General features: G+C 41.2%; 1 protein-coding gene across 3 annotated transcripts in view; it reads right to left on the reverse strand.

Annotated features, from left to right (window-relative positions):
• Nucleotides 1–2,041: 2,041 nt before the first annotated feature.
• Nucleotides 2,042–24,669, reverse strand: part of ndst1b (N-deacetylase/N-sulfotransferase (heparan glucosaminyl) 1b) — a 71,288-nt gene continuing 48,660 nt past the window's right edge. For 2 of the 3 annotated variants that reach the window (XM_058415296.1, XM_058415295.1), the window contains 13 exons: nt 21,909–22,382; nt 18,093–18,180; nt 16,628–16,782; nt 16,081–16,266; nt 12,955–13,083; nt 12,634–12,816; nt 11,046–11,142; nt 10,221–10,344; nt 9,489–9,663; nt 8,754–8,924; nt 8,396–8,505; nt 7,244–7,346; nt 2,042–5,630 (listed from right to left, as the gene is read on the reverse strand). In XM_058415296.1, the coding sequence (XP_058271279.1) occupies nt 5,511–5,630; nt 7,244–7,346; nt 8,396–8,505; nt 8,754–8,924; nt 9,489–9,663; nt 10,221–10,344; nt 11,046–11,142; nt 12,634–12,816; nt 12,955–13,083; nt 16,081–16,266; nt 16,628–16,782; nt 18,093–18,180; nt 21,909–22,382 (2,115 nt within the window). In that variant the 3' untranslated portion in view covers nt 2,042–5,510. Of the gene's footprint in view, nt 5,631–7,243; nt 7,347–8,395; nt 8,506–8,753; nt 8,925–9,488; nt 9,664–10,220; nt 10,345–11,045; nt 11,143–12,633; nt 12,817–12,954; nt 13,084–16,080; nt 16,267–16,627; nt 16,783–18,092; nt 18,181–21,908; nt 22,383–23,165; nt 23,806–24,669 lie in introns of those variants that run through there. The other variant, XM_058415298.1, reaches the window with a different exon arrangement.

Genomic DNA, 24,669 nt, shown 5'->3' on the forward strand with positions numbered 1-24,669 from the left:
TTCTGGTGAAAAAAAGAAATTGCACCGATCATATATTCTGCAAGAGAAGCCAATTAACATTTGCCCCTAGGGCCAGACTTTAAACATTTAGGAATATCCATTCCATCTATCCATTTCTATACCCGCTTTATTCCTAATTAGGGTCACGGGGGTCTGCTGGAGCCTATCCCAGCACACACTGGGCGAAAGGCAGGGGTACACCCTGGACAGGTCCCCCAGTCCATCACAGGGCCAACAATATAGACAGACCACTTAGGAATATGTTGTTTAAAAATACTTCAAAAGCTTGAACAATAACGGCCTAATTCATTTAAAATTCTCCATTTCATTTAGTCCTGCTAAAATCTAAGGTTAACAATGACCCAATTGTGTGTACATTTCAGTTTAGTAATTCAATATTTGCACTCCTTTTTATTTATTGTACTCTGTGCACTGACAATAAAGAATCTATCTATCTATTTCTATTTAATGTCATTTCTGTGACTAAAGTGCTCATGGTCTATTAGAGAACTTATCCCCAGATTTGTCCAGACACTATACACTATATTTACATTTAGAACAGAAAATTTTAAATATTTAAATTTCTCAATTTATCTCTAATGAGCAACCCAGATGTGAAGGTGGTGAGGTCCAGATGTGAAGGTCCCTGAGACGATATGAAGAAGAAACTTTGAGAGGAACCAGAATTATAACACATGGGGGACACCAGATAGTGTGATTATTAATGATTTCCCTCATTTAACTGTACTGTATGCATTCTAGTTTTAATATGAAGTCTTTTTGGTTGAATTGTTCACTGATGGTGCAGCATGGTGGCTTAGTGGTCAGCACTGTTGCCTCATAGCAAGAACGTCCTGTGTTCAAATCCCAGGTTCGAACACACTGCATGGGCATTTCTGTGTGGAGTTTGCATGTTCTCCCCGTGCCTGTGTGGGTTTACTCCAGTTTCCTCCCACAGTCCAAAAACATGTACATTAGGTGGACTGGTAATTCTAAATTGCACATGGAAGTTAGTGTGTGTGGTTGTCTGTCTATATGTGTCCATGCGATGGACTGGTGACCTGTCCAGCCCGGCAATCCCCCTGCATTTCGCCCACTGTGTGTAGAGATCCAGCAGATCCCTGTGACCCTAAGTAGGAATAAAGCAGGTATAGAAAATGGATGAATGTTCACTGACGGAGACTTGAGTGCAAAACTGCTGATAGCAGAACAAATCTGTTTTGTAACATAAATACATTTTGTGATCTAACATTATAACCTGAATGTGGGGAGTTTTTACTTATGGACTATTCAGATGGCTGTGTAATTGTGTTATTGTTGTACTTCTGAAGGATTTTATTAGGAAGGTTTACATTACTTATAAGATTTTTCTATAGAACTCTGTCTGTAGACCAACTGACCATGTGACCATTCATCCATCCCTCTGAACATCCATCCATCCATCCATCCCTCAGACCATTCATTCATGCAACCATCCATTCATTCATGTGACCATCCATCCATCCCTCCCACTATCCATCCATCCATTTATCCTACACCGTGTCAACAGGAAACCTGGAGTCTATCCCAGGGGACTTAGAGGGACACCCCAGTCAGGATGCCAACCTATTAGAGGGCACAACTGCGCACACAAGAATTTTGAGATGCCCATCAACCTACCATGCATTCCTTTCAAAGGAAATCCAGAGAACCCAGAGGTAACACCCAAAGCACAAGGAGAACATGCAAACTCCACACCCAACCTCAACTCTGGAGATGTGAAACAAATGTGCTGACCACTGAACCCCCTGTGTGTAGAAGAATATTTGGACAAACAGGTTCATTCTTAGATCAGAATATATCTTGATATATCTTGATTCTTAGATCAGATATAAGAATATTTGGACAAACAGGTCATTCTTTAGATCAGCAGTTTAGATGAAAACATAACGATAATTAAAGAGAGATTCACTGTGGCGTGTATCCTGCGGTGACAATATACTCGAGCACTAAGACATTAATCTCCACGAGAAGCTGAAGGTAAAATAAGGCAAATCAGACATAAAAAGACAGTGGTTTCTTTATTTGCAAATTAATCACAAAAATATTGGCTACCAACAATAAAAAATATTAACAATGATAGGTTTTGATTGTACAGTCCAGATGATTATTTTTAACCTTACAGTTTCTTTCATTTACATCACTATCTACTGATATCCTACATTATAATACAGAAAGCACAAGATTGGCAGTGTGAAGTTCATGGGAACCACTTTGTGTGTGGTCAGAAATATGGAACCCAAAAGAAGAGGGAAAACAAATGTCTCTCTATTCTCTCCTCTCTCTTTCTTTCTTTCTATACACAGAGAACACAGGGTTTGTGCTTGGTGCAAAACTTCCGACTTTCTCAGGAAAATATATTATTGCATTGTTATTACAGTTAGGAAAAAAAATAAAAATAAAAGCGTTATCGTCGAACATCGTGATGGAGATCTGAGCAGCATGACGGCGGCGGTGGTGCAAGTTTGTGTTGAGAACAGTGTGTCTAAGGTGCGTGGGTTGGTATTACAGACAGTGTGCGCTTTAACAAGAGCCCTCCGAAGAGCATTACACAAAAGAAAACACAAATCTTCAGCGAATTAATAATACAGAGCCTTCATGATGGAGCATACGATTAACCGGAAGAGAGGAAACCAACCGTTTCCTATAGTCTGTTTTCGTTCAAAGAACTGAAAAGAAATAAAAATTAAAATTGTGCTTATCGGGCATCATACTCTCAGAGAACTGTTTTCACACATTTTGGTTCGCAATACAGGAAAAAATCAAAAATCAAATACTGTTTAGAATTTTAGATTTTCAAGTTGTGATGGATACTTGATCTCGATCAGCTCTGCTCCAGCATTGCAAGAGAGTCTGTTATAAACAAAGATAAAATAAAACAAAAGATCAATATAGTGGAATATTGGTGGAATATTACTTCCTGGTCTCATGAATCATTTCTGTGATGTATTGATGTCTAGGTAAACCGAAACGAGATCTCGTACACAGAGACAGAGTTTTGAACAGCAGGAGTGGACGAATCAGACGCCCGGGGCTCCTGGAACAAGCAGCTTTCATGTTCAACACATTTGCAAACTCAGGTTTGGTGTCTAGTAGTGGACACCTGACCTTCACACCCATATATACAGATTGTGTAGAACGTTTCTGTTCTCAGTGTTGTAGTTATAATTTCCCTTCAGTGCAGGAACTAACCGGCTTGATCCGGATCCGGCACGACAATGCTTCAGTGCACGAAGCGAAGCTCCATGAAGGCTGGAGCGGAAGAACTCGAGTGTCCTACACAGAACTCTGACTCAAACCCCATGATCAACTGGAGCACCGGCTGCACCCCAGACCTCCGTCGGTGTCTGATCTCACTAACGGCTAAATGATCACAAATCCCCAACATCACAGAAGAGAAGAGTGGAGAGATGATCACATTGTAAAAGCTAATCAGGAAGCACGTATGGGTGTAACGGTCAAAACGTCCCACAACGTTTGGCGGATTAATTAGCTGCTGTTATGAACAAGACACTAGCTTGTCATCAACATTGTGTCCTAAACATTCTGTCTCACTTTAGAAAACTTCAATCAGTTTGTATTAACACTTAACATGGTACGTTATGTTTTGTTTTCTTTATTTAAAAATTCTTCTTAGGGTCAAACTGAATCCTGGAAGCACCAAACACGCTTATTGACTCCTAGAGGCGATTTAACGTAAACTGTTTATTTGGGAGGCGGGAGGAAACCCACATGCACACGGATACGGATCAATCCCGGGCTCCTGGAGCGGTGAAAGCGCAACATGACACCTCCTGCAGTGTCATAAGGTTTCCAGACAATCAAAGCACTGCAAAATGGAGACTTTCCTGTGAGCAAGCTGATGAATGTATACCATGCCCACACATGCACACCTTCAGAAATCAGTGCAATCTCCATAATTATCTCATTTGCACAAAAAGCATACGGAATCGATTTTCCCTTTCGACCAGATACGGAAGACGCGATCATTCAGCCGACAGCGTGAGGGGTTTAAAATACATCACTGATAACACCAGCACCAAATAAAAGAGGGATGGGGGGAATAAAAAAAAATATAAACAAACAAACAAAAAAAAGGATTGAGGTTTTGTTCGTTATTTGAATCGCAGCTGGAAGAACAGCTTCCTGGACTTCATTACGAGAAGCGAGAACACGAGGAACTTGTACGTCTTCCCCAGCTCAAAGCTAAAACGTATCGTGATCTGTGCTTACATTCAGGGCTGGAATTAATCCGTCACTCCGGGAACAAAATCATTTTCCGAGACGGTCCTTATGTGCCAAAGGAAGCGAATACATTCTCTGATACGTCTCAAGGACCGACTCGAGCCATTCGTAGGACATTAAATCAAAGGGGCTAATAAAAAAAAATACCACTTTATTTTTGATTCGAGTTAACGTTTCAGGATGTTAATACTCTTACAGTCGGAAAAACACTGCTTCATCCTGGAATCGTTTCTCCGCTAACGAAGAGGCTCACGCCATTCGAGGGCGTGTGTGAACACTTCGGGGTCATGTGACGAATAATAATCGGGTTTTAATTAAGGCAAGAATTAGTTTACTGCACAAAATAACGAGATCCCCAGGTACTGTACATGCCCATGTCCATATTTACACTCACATTTATTCCGGATGTAGCTTATTTGTTGTTGCTGTTTAAGTACCGTGATTTGTGTAGTTTGTACCACCAACATAAATATCTAGATGTGTGTGTATGTATATATATATATATATATATATATATATATATATATATATATATATATATATATATATATATATATATATATATATATTTTTTTTTCTTTACTGTAAATGTCACATTTTATCTTGGTGGGAAATATATAATGTAATGAGTGGGCTTTTTTTTTTAAAAGAGGGATGAAAAATAGAACAAAAAACAGATGACAGGGCAAGACTGGCTCAACACAACGTGACGTGAATGTAAGGATGAATGATTGAATGAATGAATGGGAAAAATATTCCGAGGTGAAGGTTCCTTCCTGGTTCGTGTTCAGTCGTTGTTGTGCTGTTCCTCCAACAACGACAAAGGTGTCTTTTGCGTCTTTTCCAAAATTGTGTCTTATGGTGTCTGACACGGGAGCACACGGGAAAAGCACAGTCTCTGTGTGTGTGTGTGTGTGTGTGTGTGTGTGTGAGTGTGTGTGTGTATAGACAGACATCCCTGGGTGCCCATGCTCTCTCAAAGAATGAAAAAGCAAGGGAATCGTCAGTGTCTCCATCGCCCCGCACGTTGCCTTTTCCCCCCTCTCCGTTTCTTTTCCTCTCACAGCCCAGACCTCCAGTACTCGGTGGCCTCCGTGGGCTGCTGTGCCTCATCCAGCTGCTTGTAGCTGACTCAGAGGAAATCGGAGAGGTAGAGTCTCCTCTGGAGCACGTGGAGGAGTGCGAGCGTGTCGCTTGTGTTTGCCCCCCGGCACCCGTGTTTCCGGCTACCTGCTGTGAAGCAGCTCCTCGCGTAACCAGCTCGGCAGCGGCTGACCCATCTTGTACAGCAGCTTGGACAGCTCAATGTTGTGCTCTCTGTAGTGTTCTCGAAGGAAGCGGCGTGACTGTTAGAGAGGAGGAAAATCATTGAGATCTTCATTGTTTACAAATGATTTCTAACAATAGCTACGTTGGCATTTAGGTTTATTAAATTGTTATATAATAACACGATCTGGAGCTCAGGAGGAAATTAAACAGTGATAAGGCACAGGAAGATCTTGCTCCTACGGATCATGTACTTGAGTGTATTTACATTTGGGTTGGTTAGAAAGGGAGATCTGTAGCACAGTGCTCAGTAAGGAGTGAACATTAAAAAAGAAATCACTCAAATGTTCCATTTGCCGTGGAATCATTTAGAGAAGAAATCTCATAGATAAAGGAAAAGTACTGTTTTTAACACTAATTTTTATCTGTAGAAATTGTTGGGTATGTGATTACCAAAGCCTGATTTTCTGTCTTGAGAAAGGAAACTGAGAAAGTCTAAGTCTAGGTGCTGGGGCACTTTTTTTGTTCCGTGTTCATGACTTCTGCACTCAAAGTTATTTGGGAATTAAGCTGTGGACATCTGTGGAGTTTGTACCGAACCCATGATAGTTGGGCCAATCAATCAATCACAGAGAGAGAGAGAGATAGACAGAAATAGAGAGACAGACAGGCAGACAGAAAGAGCGAAAGATGGAGAGAGTAAAATTTAATTAAATATTAAATTAAAAATGATCTAAAAAGGTCCCTCTGTAAGTTTGTTCTTTCATAGTTAGCCCCATTTTTTATTCCAATACAAACATTTTTAGCAACTTTCCTTAACCTTTCACTTGCCCACCAGCCTGATCCGGGTTAGGTTTGGTCCCTGGATTCATTGTGTGAATGGTAAAAACTTCTGACCCTACCATCTGCACGCGGCAGCAGAGCTCTAGTTCGTTTTGATCTGCCTGTTCCTACTGCAGCCTCGAATTCCTGTTCTTGAGGGACAGGAGAATAACCTGACATGCTCTTCTGCTGTAGCCCATCGTTTGACGTTTTGCGAGATGTTTTTTCTGCTCATCATCTTTGTAAAGTATCTTAATCTGAGTAAGTGTAGACTTCCTGTCAGATCACACCAGTCTGTCCCTTCCACTCTAAGCTCTTACTGACAAATGAGAATGTTTTGTTTTAACTGTAATAACTACTGTGTATGAAATTCTCTGGAGAATTTCAGCAGTTCTGGAAATACTCAAACCAGCCCAACGAAGTCACCGAGATCATTTTGTTTCCCCATTCTCCACCCCTCAGGAACAATCCGTTCACTTTAAAATCAGAGGTTCACTGCACACGCTTTTGATGACTTCATTTTGAAAGAAAGTGGAGATGAGAGCCAGCGCTGTGATCGTGGGTGTGTTTTTGGCCTGAACGCTGCTGTGCGCAGCTTTGGCTGGAAGGCTGCTGCCACTTACAGCACTGTGGTACATACAAGACACATCAGACTGTCCTTCCACTCCTCATTAACTTTGACGTGTCTGCCAAGATGCCTCAAGGTGACGTCAAGGACCTGAGCGCAATACCGTCCTGCTCTGTGCCCTACACGGTCCTCACCTAAACCATCTGACTCGACCCTCACGTGACCTAAGCCTCAAAACATTACAGCAAAGAATAATCAGATGTAATTCAAGCTTCTGATTTTTTATGAAACGCTGACACTCACGTCCACATCCATGTCAGGATATTTCCTCCCTTTGCTCTTCCCCAGGCATTTCGTCTTCCCCCCGTCCAGCAGCTGGCACCAGAACCCCTTCTTAGGATCGAACCTGCCGGAGAAACAAAATGGAGGCGGGTCAAGCAGGACTGAGATGAAGAGGTTTCCACATCAGCCTGAGAGAAGCAGAATATGGCAGACAGATGGTGTACAGCCAGGTCTGTTTGCAGAAACAAACACAGGACAAACCGGGCCTATTGTCCATGGGGGGATGGGACGAACAGATGTTGCTGCTTATGAGCCTGGTGTAGTGATTATGTGGTCAGGCATGAAAGAATGAAAAAGGCATTGCGAGAGATGAGAGAGTGAGTCAGAGTAGAGGTAGGGAGAGGAGATTAGAGGAAAGAAAAAACAAAGAAGAACAGTTATGTGAAAGAAAGAAAGAAAGAAAGAAAGAAAGAAAGAAAGAAAGAAAGAAAGAAAGAAAGAAAGAAAGAAAGAAAGAAAGAAAGAAAGTGGGAGGGTGGGAGAAAAGAAAGAATTAAAATTGAAAGACAAGATATTAAAGGAAATATGAAAGACAAAGAATGAGAGAGACAAAAATAAAAGGAAAATAAAGAAAATTATTCAAGGGAAATAAAAAAGTGACAAAAAGGAAGAAAGAAAACCTAAAAAAAAGCACACAGACAGAAAATCTGAGAAGAAATGAAAAAGAAAGACAAAGAAAAGTTAAGTGGATGGATGGATCGAAGGAAGGAAGGAAGATCCAGACATAAACCTTCCAAACAAACAGAAATACAGAAGAACAGATAAGAAGATAAAAGAAAACAGAAGATGGAAGAGAATCAAAAAAGTCAAAAAATATATGCAAAAAGACAAGGAAAAATAGACAGGTGAATAGAAGAAAAGAAGAAAAAAAACAGACAGAACAGATGGGGGAAAAAAAATAAAACAGACTATAAACAAGAGACAGATGAATGAATGAATCCATATAAAACCGTGACAACCTGAAACGCATCAAACCCAAACATCGCGCACTGCGAGGGCTCCGTAATCAATCACCCAGTAATCACTGGCTTCCAGTCGCTGTAACTGTACATCATTACAGAGGAAGCAGGAGCGTGTTCAGGAAGAAGCTGTCGAATAAATGAAGACACTCACGCTAGGATTTTGTGGTAATTGAGAGTGTTTGTGAGGCCAAGAAACTTCTGGATCTTATCCATGACTGCAGCCGGCTCCGTCCTCAGCATCTGACCGTCCAGGACAAGGATCTGAGAGAGAGAGAGAGAGAGAGAGAGGGGAAGAGAGAGATATTATGAGAAAGAGAGGAAGAGAGAAATATTATGAGAAAGAGAGAGAGAGAGACAGACAGAGAGAGAGGGAGAGCGAAAGGTTAAGAGAAAGAGAGAGAGAGAGAGAGAAAGAGTGAGAAAGAAGGAGAGAAGAGGGGCAGGAAGCTTCGTTTATAAGACATTACACCATCAGCCAAGTCCCCAGATCTACCAAACCCCACACACACCTGGCTGGGATGGTAGTGACTGAGCCAGCGCTGCAGGTGTGTTGCATACAAGCCGGGCACAAGACAGCGATTCTGCAGCACCTTCAGTTTGATCGGGACGTCATGGCCGGCGGTGATGACATCATGGAAGGTGTATTTCTGGGCCACGGGGTCATCGTGGGCTCTCTGGTGCTGGAACGGAGCAGAAACAATGGGGTGGTCAAGAAACAAGACAAAAACACTGCACTTAATTCATGAGGATGTTATTCATAATGATGCGAAAAGATCCATAATCACTTCCTCTTTAATTTCATGTTTCTGTCTTTCAGCCTGTCTACATTCATGTGGGTATGTCCATTTGTGTTTTCTTTCTTTCTTTCTTTCTTTCTTTCTTGTCTGTCTTTCATTTTAGTTTGTTTTTCTTCATCTGTCTGTCTTTGTTTTCTTTCCTGGTCTGTCTTGTAATTTTTTCCATCTTTCTATTTTCTTTGTTCTTATTTTCTGTCTTTCATTTTCTGTCGTGTCTTCTGGCCATATAGTAAGCTAATACCTTAATATGGAATGTGTCTTTATTAGACAGTCGGATTTTTCCGTCATTCACGCATTTCGAGACCTAAACAATGTTCAAAGTGGCAACTAGCACGCTAATACTGATCGCTGGATATAACAAGACTGTTGTAGTGAAAAAAGTTGTTAGTGGTGATGTAATGTTACTCTGAGAGACCATTTTTGTTTTCTGTCTGCTGAGAGACTGACCTGGTACCAGGAGTAGGCCCTGTCAGCAGGATTAATGAGGATGGTGATGATCTTGGCTTTGGGAAGAAGTGCGGCAGCTCGACGGGCTGCTACCTCCGAGTCAAAGTAGTTCGCACTCTTCTCGAAGTAGAAATCTGAGCTAGTGTTGGAGGGCAGAGGGAAAAACTCCATATACCTATGAGGGAAAAACACATGGGATAAGATGTGAAAAGAAAAGGAGGTAATGAAAGTAAAACAGCAGCAGATTTGAATAAGTATGTGTACGGATGAAACTCTAGGGGCCTCGGGTCATTAAACGAGGCGGTTTTGTCGCCGTAAATAACACTCCGCTATGTATACCGAGCATTTCTGATTACTCACAACATGTCGGAATGTGAAAGACTGACACAGGCTGTGTGTATGATTTAATACGTTCGTTTCCTCGTTAGCTACACTTTCATAATTGAGAGTGTGTGTGTGTGAGAGAGTGTTTTCAAACATGTAATCTCTGCTCAATTTAAGGGAACATCAGCTTTGGCTGTGATTAATGTGCCAGACTGCAGAAGATGCCAAGGTTTCCCTATCTAGGCATTTCATAGTGGTTTACAGGGGCTATTGAACTTAACTCATGCATGCTGCCTCGAAATGCGCAGGCAAGAAGGCTGAAAATGAGGGGGAGGAGAAACAATCTGTGGTAATGAGAGTGAGAGAGAGAGAGAGAGAGAGAAGTAGAAAGAGATGCTAGAAACACACCAGTCAATGCCCTTGTGATAATTACGACCATTGAAGAACTGGATCTCCTCAAAAGTCTCCTTGCTGGGATAATTACTGGTCAGGTCAGGATGCATTCCCAGAAACAGATAGAGCGCAGTCGTTCCTGGAAACAAGTCAGATAAAGAGAGTTCATATTAAGGTTCGGGAATATTTATTTATTTATTAGGTTTTATTCTTCCTTAACTGAGTCAGAGTTCACCCCAAAAACCGCTTCACATGCAGGTATGCAATATTAATATGCTTTGATCAAACACTAGTCTTAATACCTTTAGTGCAGCTCAGAACTGCAAGAATAAATATTTTTCTACTGAGCCGCTCGCTAATGGACAGGCCAGAGCACTGTAGTAATTACAACATGTTTAAAAAAAAAGAAAAAAAAAAAAAAAAAAAAAAAGAGTCCATACCCTTAATCCAGCGTTTACGGAAAAGATTAACACTGCCATTTTACAACCTACTGCAAGACAAGGCTATTGCTCCCGTAAGAAATGGTTTAGAAGGTTAATTAGTCAGTGTAATAAACGGATTCTTGTTTACTGTTGTGAAACCGAAGGCGGCTGTTAAAAATAAATAAATAATTGGTATACTAATGTGGTATACATAAGAAACGATGAAGCAAAACTGCAAAAAGTTGCCTCTCGACCAATCAGAAGAGGTTCTATCCACTTATATACAGGTGCTGTAACTGCGTGTTAAAAATAAAAAGAAAACAGTTGGAGCATTGTTTCACTTCAGTTCTCTCAGGTGTCCTCGACAGCTAGATGGCGCTACTGCATGCTCCTGATCAGACGGCGAAACACCACTCACCGGTCTTCTGCGGGCCTATGATGAGCAGCTTAGGGAAGCGGTCGCAGGTTTTCTCCTTGGACCAAATGTCTTTATGTCTTTTGTCCTCACAGGGGTCCTGTTGGAGAGACAGCGATTCAGATTTACAGTTGCCGACGCACACCGGCTCAGACTGCAAAAAGCTCGACTATTCAAACCACAAGCCGCCACGAGGCATAACTCATGCACACGCAGGCACATTTACAATTGCGAACGGTGCTATTTAAATCCTTTTGAGCCACGTATCTGGCAGGGGAGGGACTGCTATTAAACGTCAATATATCACAGAGTGGGCCTGCAGAGTTATTGCTGTTAAACAGACCATCTTGCTCTATTAAGCTAAATAAAACCACTCCCCTCCTCCCCCAAACTCCCCGAGCTAATAGCACGCTCGCAGCCAGAGTGTGGAGAAACCGGGCAGTGGTTTGACTCTGGGTTCAAAATAACATCTAATTAAACCAGCCTGTATGAATACAACATTTAAAAGGCAAGAAAAACAGGAACAGAGACTAGTTTAATAATTAAGGACAAATAAAATCCAGTCAGTCAGGGGTATACAGAGGTATAAAAGGGATCTGTTTTAAAAGATTTACCACCCAAAAGCAATGCTATAAACTTCTGTCCTAGCTTTTTAAGGCTGTTCAATGCATTCTATATTTAGGAAGTTTCTATTCTGGCAGATGTTTCAAAGATCTCGTTCGTCACAGGTGGACAGGAGCCATAATCTCCACTGATCCACAAGCTTGACCTGAACTCACTCACAGCTGGGATGGGCACATCTGGACAGAGCTGTGCAGATTAATGATGAGTCACGTAACCTGCCCCTAAGGCTTTGGGGGAAGATCGAGATAACGGGCACGTGACAGCCTCCAAATGATCAACATCTGTCTACTCTAACAAGATAGGGCTTAGCACGGGTGCACAGTGCAGCGTAACATAATAAAGAGAGGTTTCTTGAAGTTTTCACAGTTACATGTAGAACATTTGGTAGACACTTTTATCCGGAGCGACTTTAGTATTGCTGCTCCGTGCGGACTCTGAACAGCTGTAGTGTTTGACAACAAAAAGTATTGTGTGGACTTTCTGGGAGAGCAAGTGCACATGAAAAGACATTATTCACAGCCAGAGGGAATCTCCGGAACGCCGGAGCCCGGAGTGAAAGGACGGGATCTCAACCTTGACAGGAAACAAGGAGGATCAAAAAAAGGATTTAGGGCTCTAAGTCGCAGTCTGTATATTTCTCTGAGGGAGAAAGAAAATGCGACTGTCAGACAGAGGGAGTCGAGCAGAAATAAAGAGGAGGATAAACTGTACGACAGGAAGAGAAGCAGGAGAGAGAAAGGGATACGAGTTTGGTTTCGATAATTCTCCTGGCAGCACGAAAGATACAATTTCAGAGAGAGCGTGGTCGGTTTTGGTGGAAAGAACATGGAAAGCTGGTTCTGAAGATATGTCTTAATTGAGACACACACACACACATATGTAAACACTACTCAGAACTCATTATCCTAGCTGAAGAATCTCTACTTAAACACACTTGTGCATTTCATTAGACATGTTGTACCCTCACCTGCCAGATTGGGTCCCTCTCCTCAGGAAAGATCTGGAAGTATTTCTGCGCCAGCTGCACGGGGGGAAGCGTCTGCAGCTTCAGGTTGGTCCACGTCTGCACGAACTTCACCAAGTTCTTAAACGTGTACAGGCCCAGGCGGTCGTTGCCGTAGTTGGAGAGGTGGGTCATGAAGATGCTGATCTGGATATACCGAAACGACATTCAAAGTTACAAACACAAGCCCTGAACGCAAAAAAAACCCTCGTATGTCCTGCATTGCTACGGGAATATTTTTAGCCGTCTTGGCATCCTGACACAAAAATAAGTACATGTGCTTACAGGGTTGAGGAGCACGGTGAGGAACAGCTCTCCTCCGTTGATGAGTTTGTCCAGCTCCTTGGGGCTTCCAGGGTACTCGTTGTAGAAAATGGTGTGTGTGAAGAGACCGCATGTCTGCCTGGGCAACACCTGAGGAATGAATAAACACAATAAGCCACAAGAAAGCAGGAGTGGAAAATTCATACAACCTCAAAACGATAGGTTAAACACTCAGGTTCAAAAGATCTAAGAAAGCAGAGATTCAAGCAAACCCTTGAACCGTGAGCTGTAAGAAGCTCGCTCGCTTCTGTATCCTATATTCACCGTGACGAATTTGAGTGGAAAAACGTATTTGGTCAGCCACAATGTGCAGTAGCATTTAAACACTGGTGCTGGGCTGCACTGGAATCCAAGTGGAAACTGAGTGACCTCAGTCTAGAAAAATGTTGCCTTAGTATAATAAAGGGAGGTGAAACTGCTCCATCAAAGATAATATACAGAGACCAGAGTTAGAGTCAGGTTTAGATAACTGTTGGCATTTATTAAAATGCTGATTAAAACAGATCTGTCACAAATCAAACTTTATAACTCTATCTTCCATTTCTGCTCTGTTTTTGTGTAAAGAAATTGAGCATTTTTTGCTCCTGGAATTCTGCAACCTAGTTCATTATCCAGTTCCTTCAGGATATTCCTAATTGTTGGAGCAAAAAAAAGCTTGATTCTGCTGCAAATTCACAATTTTTTATTTCTTTTGGAAAACAACTTGAGTTGGTCAAATTGTAATTGCCTCCCACAGAGAGAGGGAGAGAGAGCGCACACAAGATGATTTTCTGTTGCTGTACTTAGGAGCTGAACTTGGCACGCTTTACAAAATGTAAGATCAGCTTCTGTTTCTGAATTAGTGACTACACAAAGGATCCAATTAAGAAATTACATCCCTCCGATTTGTTAGTCTGTGGATCATGCACTTGTCTGAGGACGGAAAAGTAGCAATGAGGGAAAGCAAATTACAACACACATTTGCCCCCATGAAAAATTGAAATTTTCTATAATTATGTAAATATGGCACTCGCTTTGATGACCCTCATTTAGTCGAACTGAGAAAGGACTCAGAAAGGAGGCTAAGGCAGCGGAGGAAAAAGAAAAAAATCTGTCTGGTTCTTCTTCCATTTGATGTTGGAATCCCAAGAGGAAGTTAAAGGGAGGGAGGTTATAAAAGTCCAACGCTGGTTTTACTTTGCTTTAAGGCGATAATATACGACGTACAGAAAACGACAGATTATTACATCTGAGAGATCGCGCTTGTGTGTAGGATTTTTTTTGCCCCCGAGCATCAAATATGTAGGTTGATAATGATAACACAGTTTAACACGGATATTTATTGGTTTTATTTATTTATTTATTCATTCATTCATTCCTTTTAAGCAGTTATTTATTCATCTGACAATATCAGGAGCTTTTTGATGCTTTTGAGCTATGGTGAAAATAAATAAAAATCCTTTTCTTTAGTGAGGTCAGTCCCAATGCAAGTCAATGAAAGTGCCTCAAAGACAGTAAAGAAAAAGAAAGAAAGAAAGTGTGTGTGTGCTGGCAGCCCAGGCCATTTAAACAGCATCTTGGGATTAAAGGATGTCTGTGCTAAATGGATGCATCTGAACGCAGGTCTAAACAGAGAGCGAGAGACAGACATAATATTTTTGAAACCTTTTTCAAACAAAAGTGGAGCGTCTCCCCAGAAGATTCTCCTAAAGGTTATTCGACTAATCTGCAAGTCAAATAGTAAGCAGCTCGCTGTCTATTGTAGCGCCGAACAATTAGAAAGAAGCTGAAGCTGCCCTGGTCTTTTTCACTGCGAACTGTCTCATTATCCTGCGTCGGACCAGAAACAGTACTGAAGTATTTCCATACAGAGAGAGAGCAACGGATACTATTTTCACTATTTTTTTCCCGAAGCTCAAATGCACCTGTACTATAAAACTCCTTCGTTTAATATGTGGCAGTGGAGTGTGATGTTCTCACAGTCATGTTAATGCTGATTTTAATGTACTGGTGTGAAATATTCATAGGAAACCGGTGGCTTCGTCTCAAAACGTTTTCCACCCCCTCGTTCTCGCAATCTGATCCTTTTTGTGCTTAAGTAAGGTTTCCCTTACATGGCCTTGTGCTTATAAAAGGATGGAAATCGCAAAAAAAATGGCAATAAAAGAAAAGAAAAGTGCAGTTAAAGTTGCCATGACCCAAGAGCTGGAGGTTGATTCTGTATGTTGATGTGTTTTTCTTTCCAAACAGAAAATCAGAGCGACGAGTGTGTGAAGCGTGTGACCACACCACTGCGAATCTAAACAGATTTAGCAGTAGCTTAGCTCACTAAATATAGAGAACTGTGAAAAGTGTATACATATTTTATGTGGTTTAAGGCAGCTGGTTATCACTGGGAGGCATCAGATTTCACAGAAAAATTTAATAATTACCAATGATCATTACTTGTATATCAATTTCCCGAAGTTGTTACACAGCATTAACCCGGCATGGTGCTCCAGGTGTTTGTATTAGCATCTGACGACTCTGGTTAATAACTAAAATATTAAAAATATTATTAACATAATAAACTTTCCTTTTTTTACTTACTTTATCCTCATCAACTAAGGGATCTTTAAAAAAGCACCTTAATATACCATCGAACCATGTTTGTTGCTAGCGAGCTGCTAGGGCAGATTAAGACACACCCCTGGGGGCGGGACAATCTAGAGAACGCTTAATTGGATAAATACAAGAAAACTACAGGATGAATCATCAAACTATTTTTAAAAAAAATAATTTTCCTGGACATTTTCATTAAAATCTGAATCTGCTATTTATTTATTTGCTTGTTTATTTATTTATTTATTTTTGTGTTCATTCCTAATACTAAGAAAGAGGTACAAAAAACCTCTGAAACACAGATGCTGTTTTCAGTGGCACTTTAAATACTAAATATTTCTACAAATGTGTAGGCAGTATTAGCACTGAGGCAGTTTGTGTACAACAAAGAGAAGCCATATGTGCGTGTTTGCACCCTGACCCTATCTATATACATTACTCAGCGATGGTGTGATGTGGTAGGATGGAAGTGTGCGAAGGTCTGTGTGGGCAGGAACGTGCTCTTACGCTGATACCGCTGTGGATGAAGCCCCTGCGGAAGCGTGCAGGTTTGAGATGCGGATATTCCTCTGTGCTGGTCACCTTGATGCCCCATACCTTCTTCCAGGCCTCGTAGAGCTGCATATGGATTGGGTAGACGCCCGAGTGGTGCGGAGCAACAGCATAACCCATGTTTGTGGGGATGCCATGTTCCTGTGTGCGAGTGAGGGTGGGAGGGGGAGAGAGAGAGAGAGACAAGGAGAGTTTATTAGAGATCTCCCAGTGACGAAAGTAAGAGTGTGTGTGTGTATATCCTTTACGCCCATTGGGACTAGCAAGCCCAAAAATTAGCATCAGAATTTAGATTTTAGGCAAAATGCTTTGTTCAAAAATGACAAACCATAAAAAGGACAAGGTTAAAAGTCTCAAAGGCTTAAAATGAAGATCAACAACAGATGTTCATTTGATCTGAAATGATCAAAGGAGGTGTCATGTACACTGTGAAGAAATAAAAAAATAAAAGAAAGGCCCTAATGTATTGCCTACACTGAAGGCTTCCTATTTTCTGCCTCACCTCTGCAAACTTGCGGTTGAGCAGCATCTGTTCGGCCAGCACTGACTGGTTGTGGAAGAGATGTGGCTGCATGTGGCTCCACATGTGCGGAAACCACCAGAATTCTTTACTGTAAGAAAGGAGCAGGTCATCTCCCAGATCTTCCTCGTCAGTGCCTGAGGAAGAGGAAACACGTGCGCATCCACATAAACAAAAGGCCTGGTTTCACTGGTTTCCATCTGAACAAATTACAGTGGCTACATTTCATTCTGTTGGTGATGCGCCAAAGTTTTTCAGTTTCTCACAGCGTTTTCTTCCAATGGGACAAAGAGTACCATCTTAATATTAAATGTATAAGCTAACGGGTTGGAAGAGCTTTCAATAATGCATTATATTCAGAGCTTTCGACTGGACCGTACTTTGAAATTCTTAAATCCTTACAGAGCTGGCGAGATGCATAATACACATGTTCCACTTTAAAGAAGATCTGAGAAAGTGCATAAACCTTAAATCTGATAAGACAGACTACATGGACAAACGTATATGGACACCTGACCATCACGCTCATAAGTAAGGCACAAGCACAGATCTATCTATAAATTCCTTGACTGGAATTTAGAGGCCCAAACCTGTTCCAGCACGACATTGCTCCAGTGAACAAAGCGAGCTTCATGAAGACATGGTGTGTTTAGTTTGGTGTAGAAGAACTGAAGTATCCTACACAGAACCCTGGCTCTGACTCAACCCCAACCAACGCCTTTAGGGATAAAATACTTCAGGTCCTCGTCTGACATAAGTGTCTGGTCTCACTAATGCTCTGGTAGCCGAATTTACAGAATCTAAAAAAAAAAGCTCTAATGTCTAGTGGAAAGCCTTCCCAGAAGAGTGCAGGTCATTATACCAGTAAAGAGGAGGATTACATCATGAATGGGATGTTCAATAGGTGCATATGGGTGCGATGGTCAGGTCAGGTGTCCACAAACTTTTGACTCATATAAGCCTGGAAGCTGTTGTCAATTTGTGGAATGACGCAGAGGTAGAAAAATTGGTCACGGCAGTGTGTCAAAGGCAGGACAGGAATTGAAGTGGAATTTTCCATCTTTAGAAAAGTACAGCATGTTATAATTTCATATGAAAACTGGCCTCGTCTTAAAGATATTGTTGAGATTATTAAATGTTTATACAGGTTAGGGCTTTATATATTTTGTTCAGGGGCCAGGGGTTTAGGGGAGATAGAATGATTTGTGAAATCTTGATGGTCAAGACTAAGCAAAACATTTGTGACAGCAGGCAAGAGGTAATGCCATCATATAACTCTTTTATTTAATCACAAAAAGGCTGTTTAATAGAAATGATCAGAAATTCAACATTTTCATTTTACTGCATGGACTATAACATAATGTCAATGGAAACAGCTGTAGTGGGCAAATTCTAAAGAATGAATCCATATTCATGGTGAATATCATTAGGAGATGACTGATCTTACCAGCGTGAAAGAATTTTCCAGAGAAGCCCAAGTTGAAGGTGAAGTTGGGAACATGAGTTCGGAGCTCGTTCTGTGTCTCCAGTAGGGCCTGAAGGATAAATGAGAAAGGATTTACAATCATCTTACACACAGACTTCCAGAACCCTGAAGATAAACACACACACACACACACATTTGTAATCTAGCCTCTTTTATCAGGGTGGTCCTATATTTGACTGTCAAACCACAAGCTTACAAATGGCCCAAGTCCAAGATTTCAAATGCAAACCTAAAACCGTGGCATATCCAGGACAGAGCTGCTGAGAAGACTGGGATCCATGTTTATTTTCCTGTACTCCGCTGTGCATGCACACATCACTGTCGTCATTATCTCGTGTCAGCAGCAAGTCAACAGCAGCTAATTCGGAGGGGGGGGAAAATGGCAGTAATGACGGCACAAAGAAAAGGCTAGGCATCTGGCTTTTCCCCTTCTCACCCTAATCATTAACAGCTGACGAACTGTCAGTAAACCTCCAGATTATCATCTGTGGGTTCAAAGCTTGTGCGTTCTCAGTCTGTGGTTCTAATAGTGGAGTCTGGGTTCTCTCAGGGATCCATGATTTAAAAATAATAATAATAATAATAATAATATTACAAAAATAAAATAAAATACTGTAATATTAATCACTGAGTCATTCTAGATGACAGTCAGTTTGACTGGCTAATTTAATCCAAACCTCAGGAAATCAAAAACACTTACAAATAAAAAACCTAAACTGAATGTGCTCAGGAGTAAAAAGCTTCATGGCTCAAATAAAAAGCCCAAATAATAGTGTGCATAATATTTCAATAGTTGGACTGAGTTCGAAATCTGTACTTAAAGGGCCTTGGAATTTTTTTTTTAACCTTTAAAGGACACCCTGGCTGGCAAAAAGCTCAAAATTCCTTTTGTTATGGTGCTGAAATCAAATTGAGCAAAAAAAAAGCCTTGTAATGCGAATGAGCCGGAGGCTTTCAAATGTTTCTTATCTTAAGCTCAACCACGTTACGCGATCTTCTTAGTGCAGATGTCATAGCTGACAACTAAACTTTGGGTGCTCCATGACTGCTTGCTACACGCTTGCATAGCATCAGAGCTTCTGCCACTGGTAGCAAGAACAGCGCAGATTAACAGCCGAAGCGAGTCCAAGAGGAAATCGAAGTAATTTGCTGTCACGCGCAGCAGATCCCTGAATCCGGTTCAATACTGATCAGTTAGTGTAGAGAAAGCAAGCACAATGTGAGCTCAATAATATTGGTTGATTGGGGTTGTATAGGTCATAACCAGTGGTTTTTGGAAACCACAAAAATAAAACCAAAAACACACTGTATGAAAAAGGCTTGTACGTTTACATTACTGGCACTTAGCAGACGCCCTTATCCAAGAGCAACTTATATTTTTAGCTCATTTTATACAACTGAGCAACTGAGGGTTAAGGTCCTTGCTCACTGGTCCAGCAGTGGCAGCTTGGTGGACCTGGGATTCGAACACATAACCCTCTGATCAGTAGCCGAAGACCTTCACCACATCCCTACAACTCAGCTTTTCTATGCAGAACTGACAAGCCTCACTTGCCAGCGCATTTCCTCCACAGCTGTCTCTCAATTCTCTTTTCTTGTTTCCGTACAAAATCAAATAAACAGACAGCTGTCAGGTTCAGTCTCATGAGAAGACTGGATTTAGTGATCTCTCATGCATGTTTGTGGTCAACGATTGTGCTATGTGTGTTCCTTGCCATGAAGTGTTCATATAGTGCTGACTGTATAATAAAAGTCATGTGGTGCGAGGTGAAATTTTGAATTAATGTATTTAATTTTTTTTAACCGTCTCAATCACAAATGCAACGTCAAGCTGATTGATATTTTTACATCTTCAGCCAAACAGGAAATCTTTGAATGTGTCTGCTCCGCTTTCCCTTTTATCTCGAGGCACTTCTTTCAAAAGCTGGGAGCAAGATCGAGGGCGGGGAAAAGAGAAACAACACACGCATGCAACTTGGTTTTGTAGTCCCTTTGAACCAAGAGTCATCAAGAGAAAGGCTTTGGAGTTGGAGACGGCAGCTAACTAGCGGGAGCAGCGGCAGCAACACGCTGCTGTCATTTGATGCGGCGGCTGATCGATGGCGATGCCGGGTGAGCTCTCCACATCTCGTGGATGCTCTTTCTGAGTTTCTTTTAAAGCAGAAGACAGACTCGTGCTTCTGCCGCTTGGCTGTCTCCCAGGCTTCAGCTTTTTCTCGTCTCCATCCATATTTCTCTCTGAACATTTTTATCATTCTCCCCTGTGTATCCGTCTCTATTTGTGTATGCAGCAGGATCACAGCCAGAAGGCCATGAAAGAAAGAGAGCGAAAGAAAGAGACAGAGAAAACATAGTGGAAAAGAAAGAAGGGGAAAAAAAGGGTGGAGGAAGTGAAGAAAGAGAGACACACGGCCACAAAAGGCAAGGAATGTAGGTAGACTCTAGAACATCTCCGTATTTTCTTTTCGGGAGCTACAGCGCTATGATGTCAGACAGTTTTCACACTATAGCAATGAGATGGGCCTTTTCTTCCTTGTCGACAGAAAGCCTTCTTAATCAAAGGGGTGATTAACTTATTCATATCAAAATATATCGGGACATTGGGACGTCAAGGAATCTCCAGTTCATCCCAAGAGGTGTTCATTCAGAGAACCAGGGCTCTGTGCAGGATGTCCGAGTTCACATTATGTCTTCCTGGAGCTTGTTTTGTGCACAAGGCATTACTTGAACAGGTTTGGAAGACTTGTTCATCTTCATGCTCCAACATACAGATATATCCTTTGACATATAACTGTGTGCTTGCAACTTTGGGGCAACAGTTTGGAGAAGAACCACATACAAAGCTTGATGGTTAGGTGTCCTTAAACTTTTGGCCATCTTTTGAATGTATAATGCATCTCAGAAACCCCAGTGTATTGTGATATTATTATTATTATTATTATTATTTTTGTCACATTGGCCAAGTCTAGTTTAAAAACAGATTCAGAAAAGAAATGAAAATTCAAGCACTTTTCTTCCTGCAAGCTGACCAATTTCCAAGCAAAACAGCATATTTGGGTGAGGATTAAGTAACTCAAAACTTTGGTTCAGTCCACAGGCATTAAATTGGCTAGTGAAAACAAAACAGATCTAGATGCTAGTCTGCAGTCGGTTGTTGAGGACAGGCTCACCTTCAGAACATCCGTGCAAAAGAAGGTGGCTACAAATCCTTCCAGTGTTGCGGCTTGCTATTCAGGTTGGCTGCAACTGATGTGTGAGCTGACTCGGCGTTTTTTGTTTATTTGATAATTGTTTGGTGTGAAGGAGGGGAAACGATATAACTAGATATTTTCCCTATTATATAAATCCCAAAATATAATATAAATCCCTATTTGGCTTGCTCATTTGAAGGGGGTTTCGAAATGTTATTACACTTTCTACAGAAGCATTTATGATTTTATAACAAGATGTCAATCTTTGAATAATTAAAGAATCATTTCATGCTGTCTAGAAAATTTATTCAGAAATTATTATATTCATTCATCTTGGATCTGGAGCCGGTCCCAGGAACGTCGGGCCAAGGCGGGAGAACTCACCCAAAATGACACGCCAATCGATTTCGGAAAAATGATTAGTAACTTGTAGTAATTAATTTGTTATTACTTGTAACAAAATACCCAAGCACTATGGCTGATCTCTATTATGGGTTTACTAATATAACAGATCTGTAGTAATCCCAGTACCATTGGTTTGTCAAATCCTTCCCCCTGACAACCAATCATATTCTGAGCTACCCACCTTGACGTCGGAAACCTTCATCCGTGTGCCTTCCTTGCCAACAAAGATGTCATCGATGTCCACTAGGATGTAGCGCTCCAGAGCAAGCGACAACCGCTTGCCTGTTAAGAAGCTCACAGCATCCACCAGCACCAGTTTGTGCAGCCAGAAGTTCAGGTTGTTGCCAAAGAGTACCCGCTGGATACCGTCGTGAAGCCCCAGATCCTGGACCACGGCTGCGTGCAGGGGTGCCGGAGGACCTCCGGCTTCTGTAGTCCTGCCCCGGGCCAACAGTACAGGTTCATAGGTGGAGTGATTGGACTGGAAGACGGTCCAGTCGTCCCCGGGTAGGGGCCCCCGCTCCACCTCCCGAGCCTTAGTGATGAGCAAGAGCGGTGATTTGGGATTGACACTGCAGTCCCTCAAGCCAAGGTTAGAGTGTAAGAAGAGAGGGAATCCCTTCAGCTGGGCGCTCTGTAAACTGTTCTCGTTGGCCTTATTTTTGAGTGTGGAGCAGAGAGAGAGAGAGAGACAAAAAAGAACAAGAAATTTCATTATCGCTTTATTGGACTTGAGTAAAAACAGATGACTGAACTAAGAACTTTCACTGAAAATCTAAATGACCGAGCCAGTGAACCCGAGCTAAAAGGTACTTTCCTTTAAATCCCTAAGGACGAAGACTCGAGTATTCACTATTCATTCACATTCCTCCCTTCTTTGGCTAACAGACAGAGTGGGTCAAAGGGTTATAAAATGTTCTTTGGAATACAAATAGTGAGTCTTGAATTCCCAGGAACAGATGAAAAAAACCTAAAAAACATTTGCAAACCTTTCCCCATGGTGAGTAAACTTAAACCTGATGAATCATTTCTTACCATTACAGTGAAGGAGCTATAACTGAAATGTGACATTTTAACTTATAAAACTTTTATGTTAAGAGAGTTTAAGGCATGCTTTTGAAGACTTGAGTAGTCATTTATACTATACAAGAGCTCGCCATTTGTTTTCAGAAGTACAGCATAATAAAAGATCATTATTCAATATTATTCATCTCCTCTGCTTTATGATGGTTACGGTAATCGAAGCCATCAGGCGGTAGGACCGTTCAATGCAAATAAAATGAAGAAAGATATTGGAATATTGGTTCCACCTAGTCACTTTTCATAGAAGGATGATACTTTCATAATTTTTGAGGTAGGTTTGAATTTTGCATGCATGTGTTATACAATTATAGCTGAAGTAATCAAGTAGGGCTGAAACTTTTACTAGAGTTTATACCAAGACTTGATGCATCGAATCACCATCTTGCTGCGATTCCCATCTAAGGTGCTGGGAATGAATACCAAAGAAAGTCAATTCCCTGATCCCTGGCATGGAAATTTAAAAATGTGAGTCCACACAAATCTTTGGAGTCAATTCCATTTTAGAAGTTATTCACCCTGTGAATTTGACAGATAGATTGAAACTATAGGTGAGTTCATCAGACCGATAAATATTTGCAAAATTGTTATTAGGAAAATTATGTGGGGGAAAAAAAATGAATTTAAGACAAATTTAAGACACACACAAATACACTACATTGCCAAAAGTTTTGGGACACCTGCCTCTACATGCACATATATTTAATATGGAGTTGGCCCACCCTTTGCAGCTATAACAGTTTTAACTCTTTTTCCAAAAGGTTTAGGAATGTTTTTTCATGGGAAATTTTGACCATTCCCCTATAAGCACCCTTGTGAGGTCAGACACTGATGTTGGACGAGAAGGCCTGGCTGAGAGTCTCTGCTTTAATTCATCCCAAAGCTGTTCCATCGGGTTGACGTCAGGACTCAGGATTCCTCCACACCAAACTCACTCATCCATGTCTTTATGGACCCTACTTTGTGCACTGGTGCGCAGTCATGTTGGAACAGGAAGTGGCCATCCCCAAACTGTTCCCACAAAGTTGGGAGCATGAAATTGTCCAAAACGTCTTGGTATGCTGAAGCATTAAGAGTTCCTTTCACTGGAACTAACGGACCAAGCCCAACCCCTGAAAAACAACACCTGAATTCAATGATTTGGAGAGGTGTCCTAAAACCTTTGGCAATATAATGTGATAAACACAAATACCCATATAGTACAGGATATCATGACCTTGTGTTAGTTTGTGTCTGATTTTGGGGGAGAGAGTGGTGTCAACATAAACACTCAATAAAATATTTATCTTAAGCAATATCACAGTATGATTCCAAGTACTATATATTGCTTTTGAGACAACAGTAACCAAAAAGTTAATTGACTAACAATGCAATTTAGCCAAAAATTGTTTCTCTAATGTAAATAAATCCAGAAGAATCTGCATTTTTCAACAGAAACATTTTTGTTGGCATCGGCTTATTCCTCCTTTTCATCCTTATCTGATAAGCCTTTCAGATTTTAAGTGAAAAGGTACACACTCATGAAAAATGTTTTGTTTGCCATGTCTGCTGATCAGGTCACTACAGTAGCATTGGTTTTTAGAATTGGAAACTTATGGGGTAAACTGGTACGATATGCTACGTGATACAAACAATTAACTGTCCCAAAGTGGTTATAATAAATATACGCAGTCTTGGAACGCTGCATATCCAATCATATTGGTGAACCGGAGCTAAATGTGGTATAGCAGACTATATGCTATGACATGAGAATATTTAATTAAGTAGCAGTAGATAGCAGAAGTATCAGTTTACAATTCATTGAACTAACCCATCAGTCCGAGGTTGCGACCCCGTACAATCACGCTACTCACAAAAAGAAT

This window comes from Hemibagrus wyckioides, linkage group LG18 (assembly GCF_019097595.1).
Source record: "Hemibagrus wyckioides isolate EC202008001 linkage group LG18, SWU_Hwy_1.0, whole genome shotgun sequence".
NCBI classification, from domain to species: domain Eukaryota; kingdom Metazoa; phylum Chordata; class Actinopteri; order Siluriformes; family Bagridae; genus Hemibagrus; species Hemibagrus wyckioides.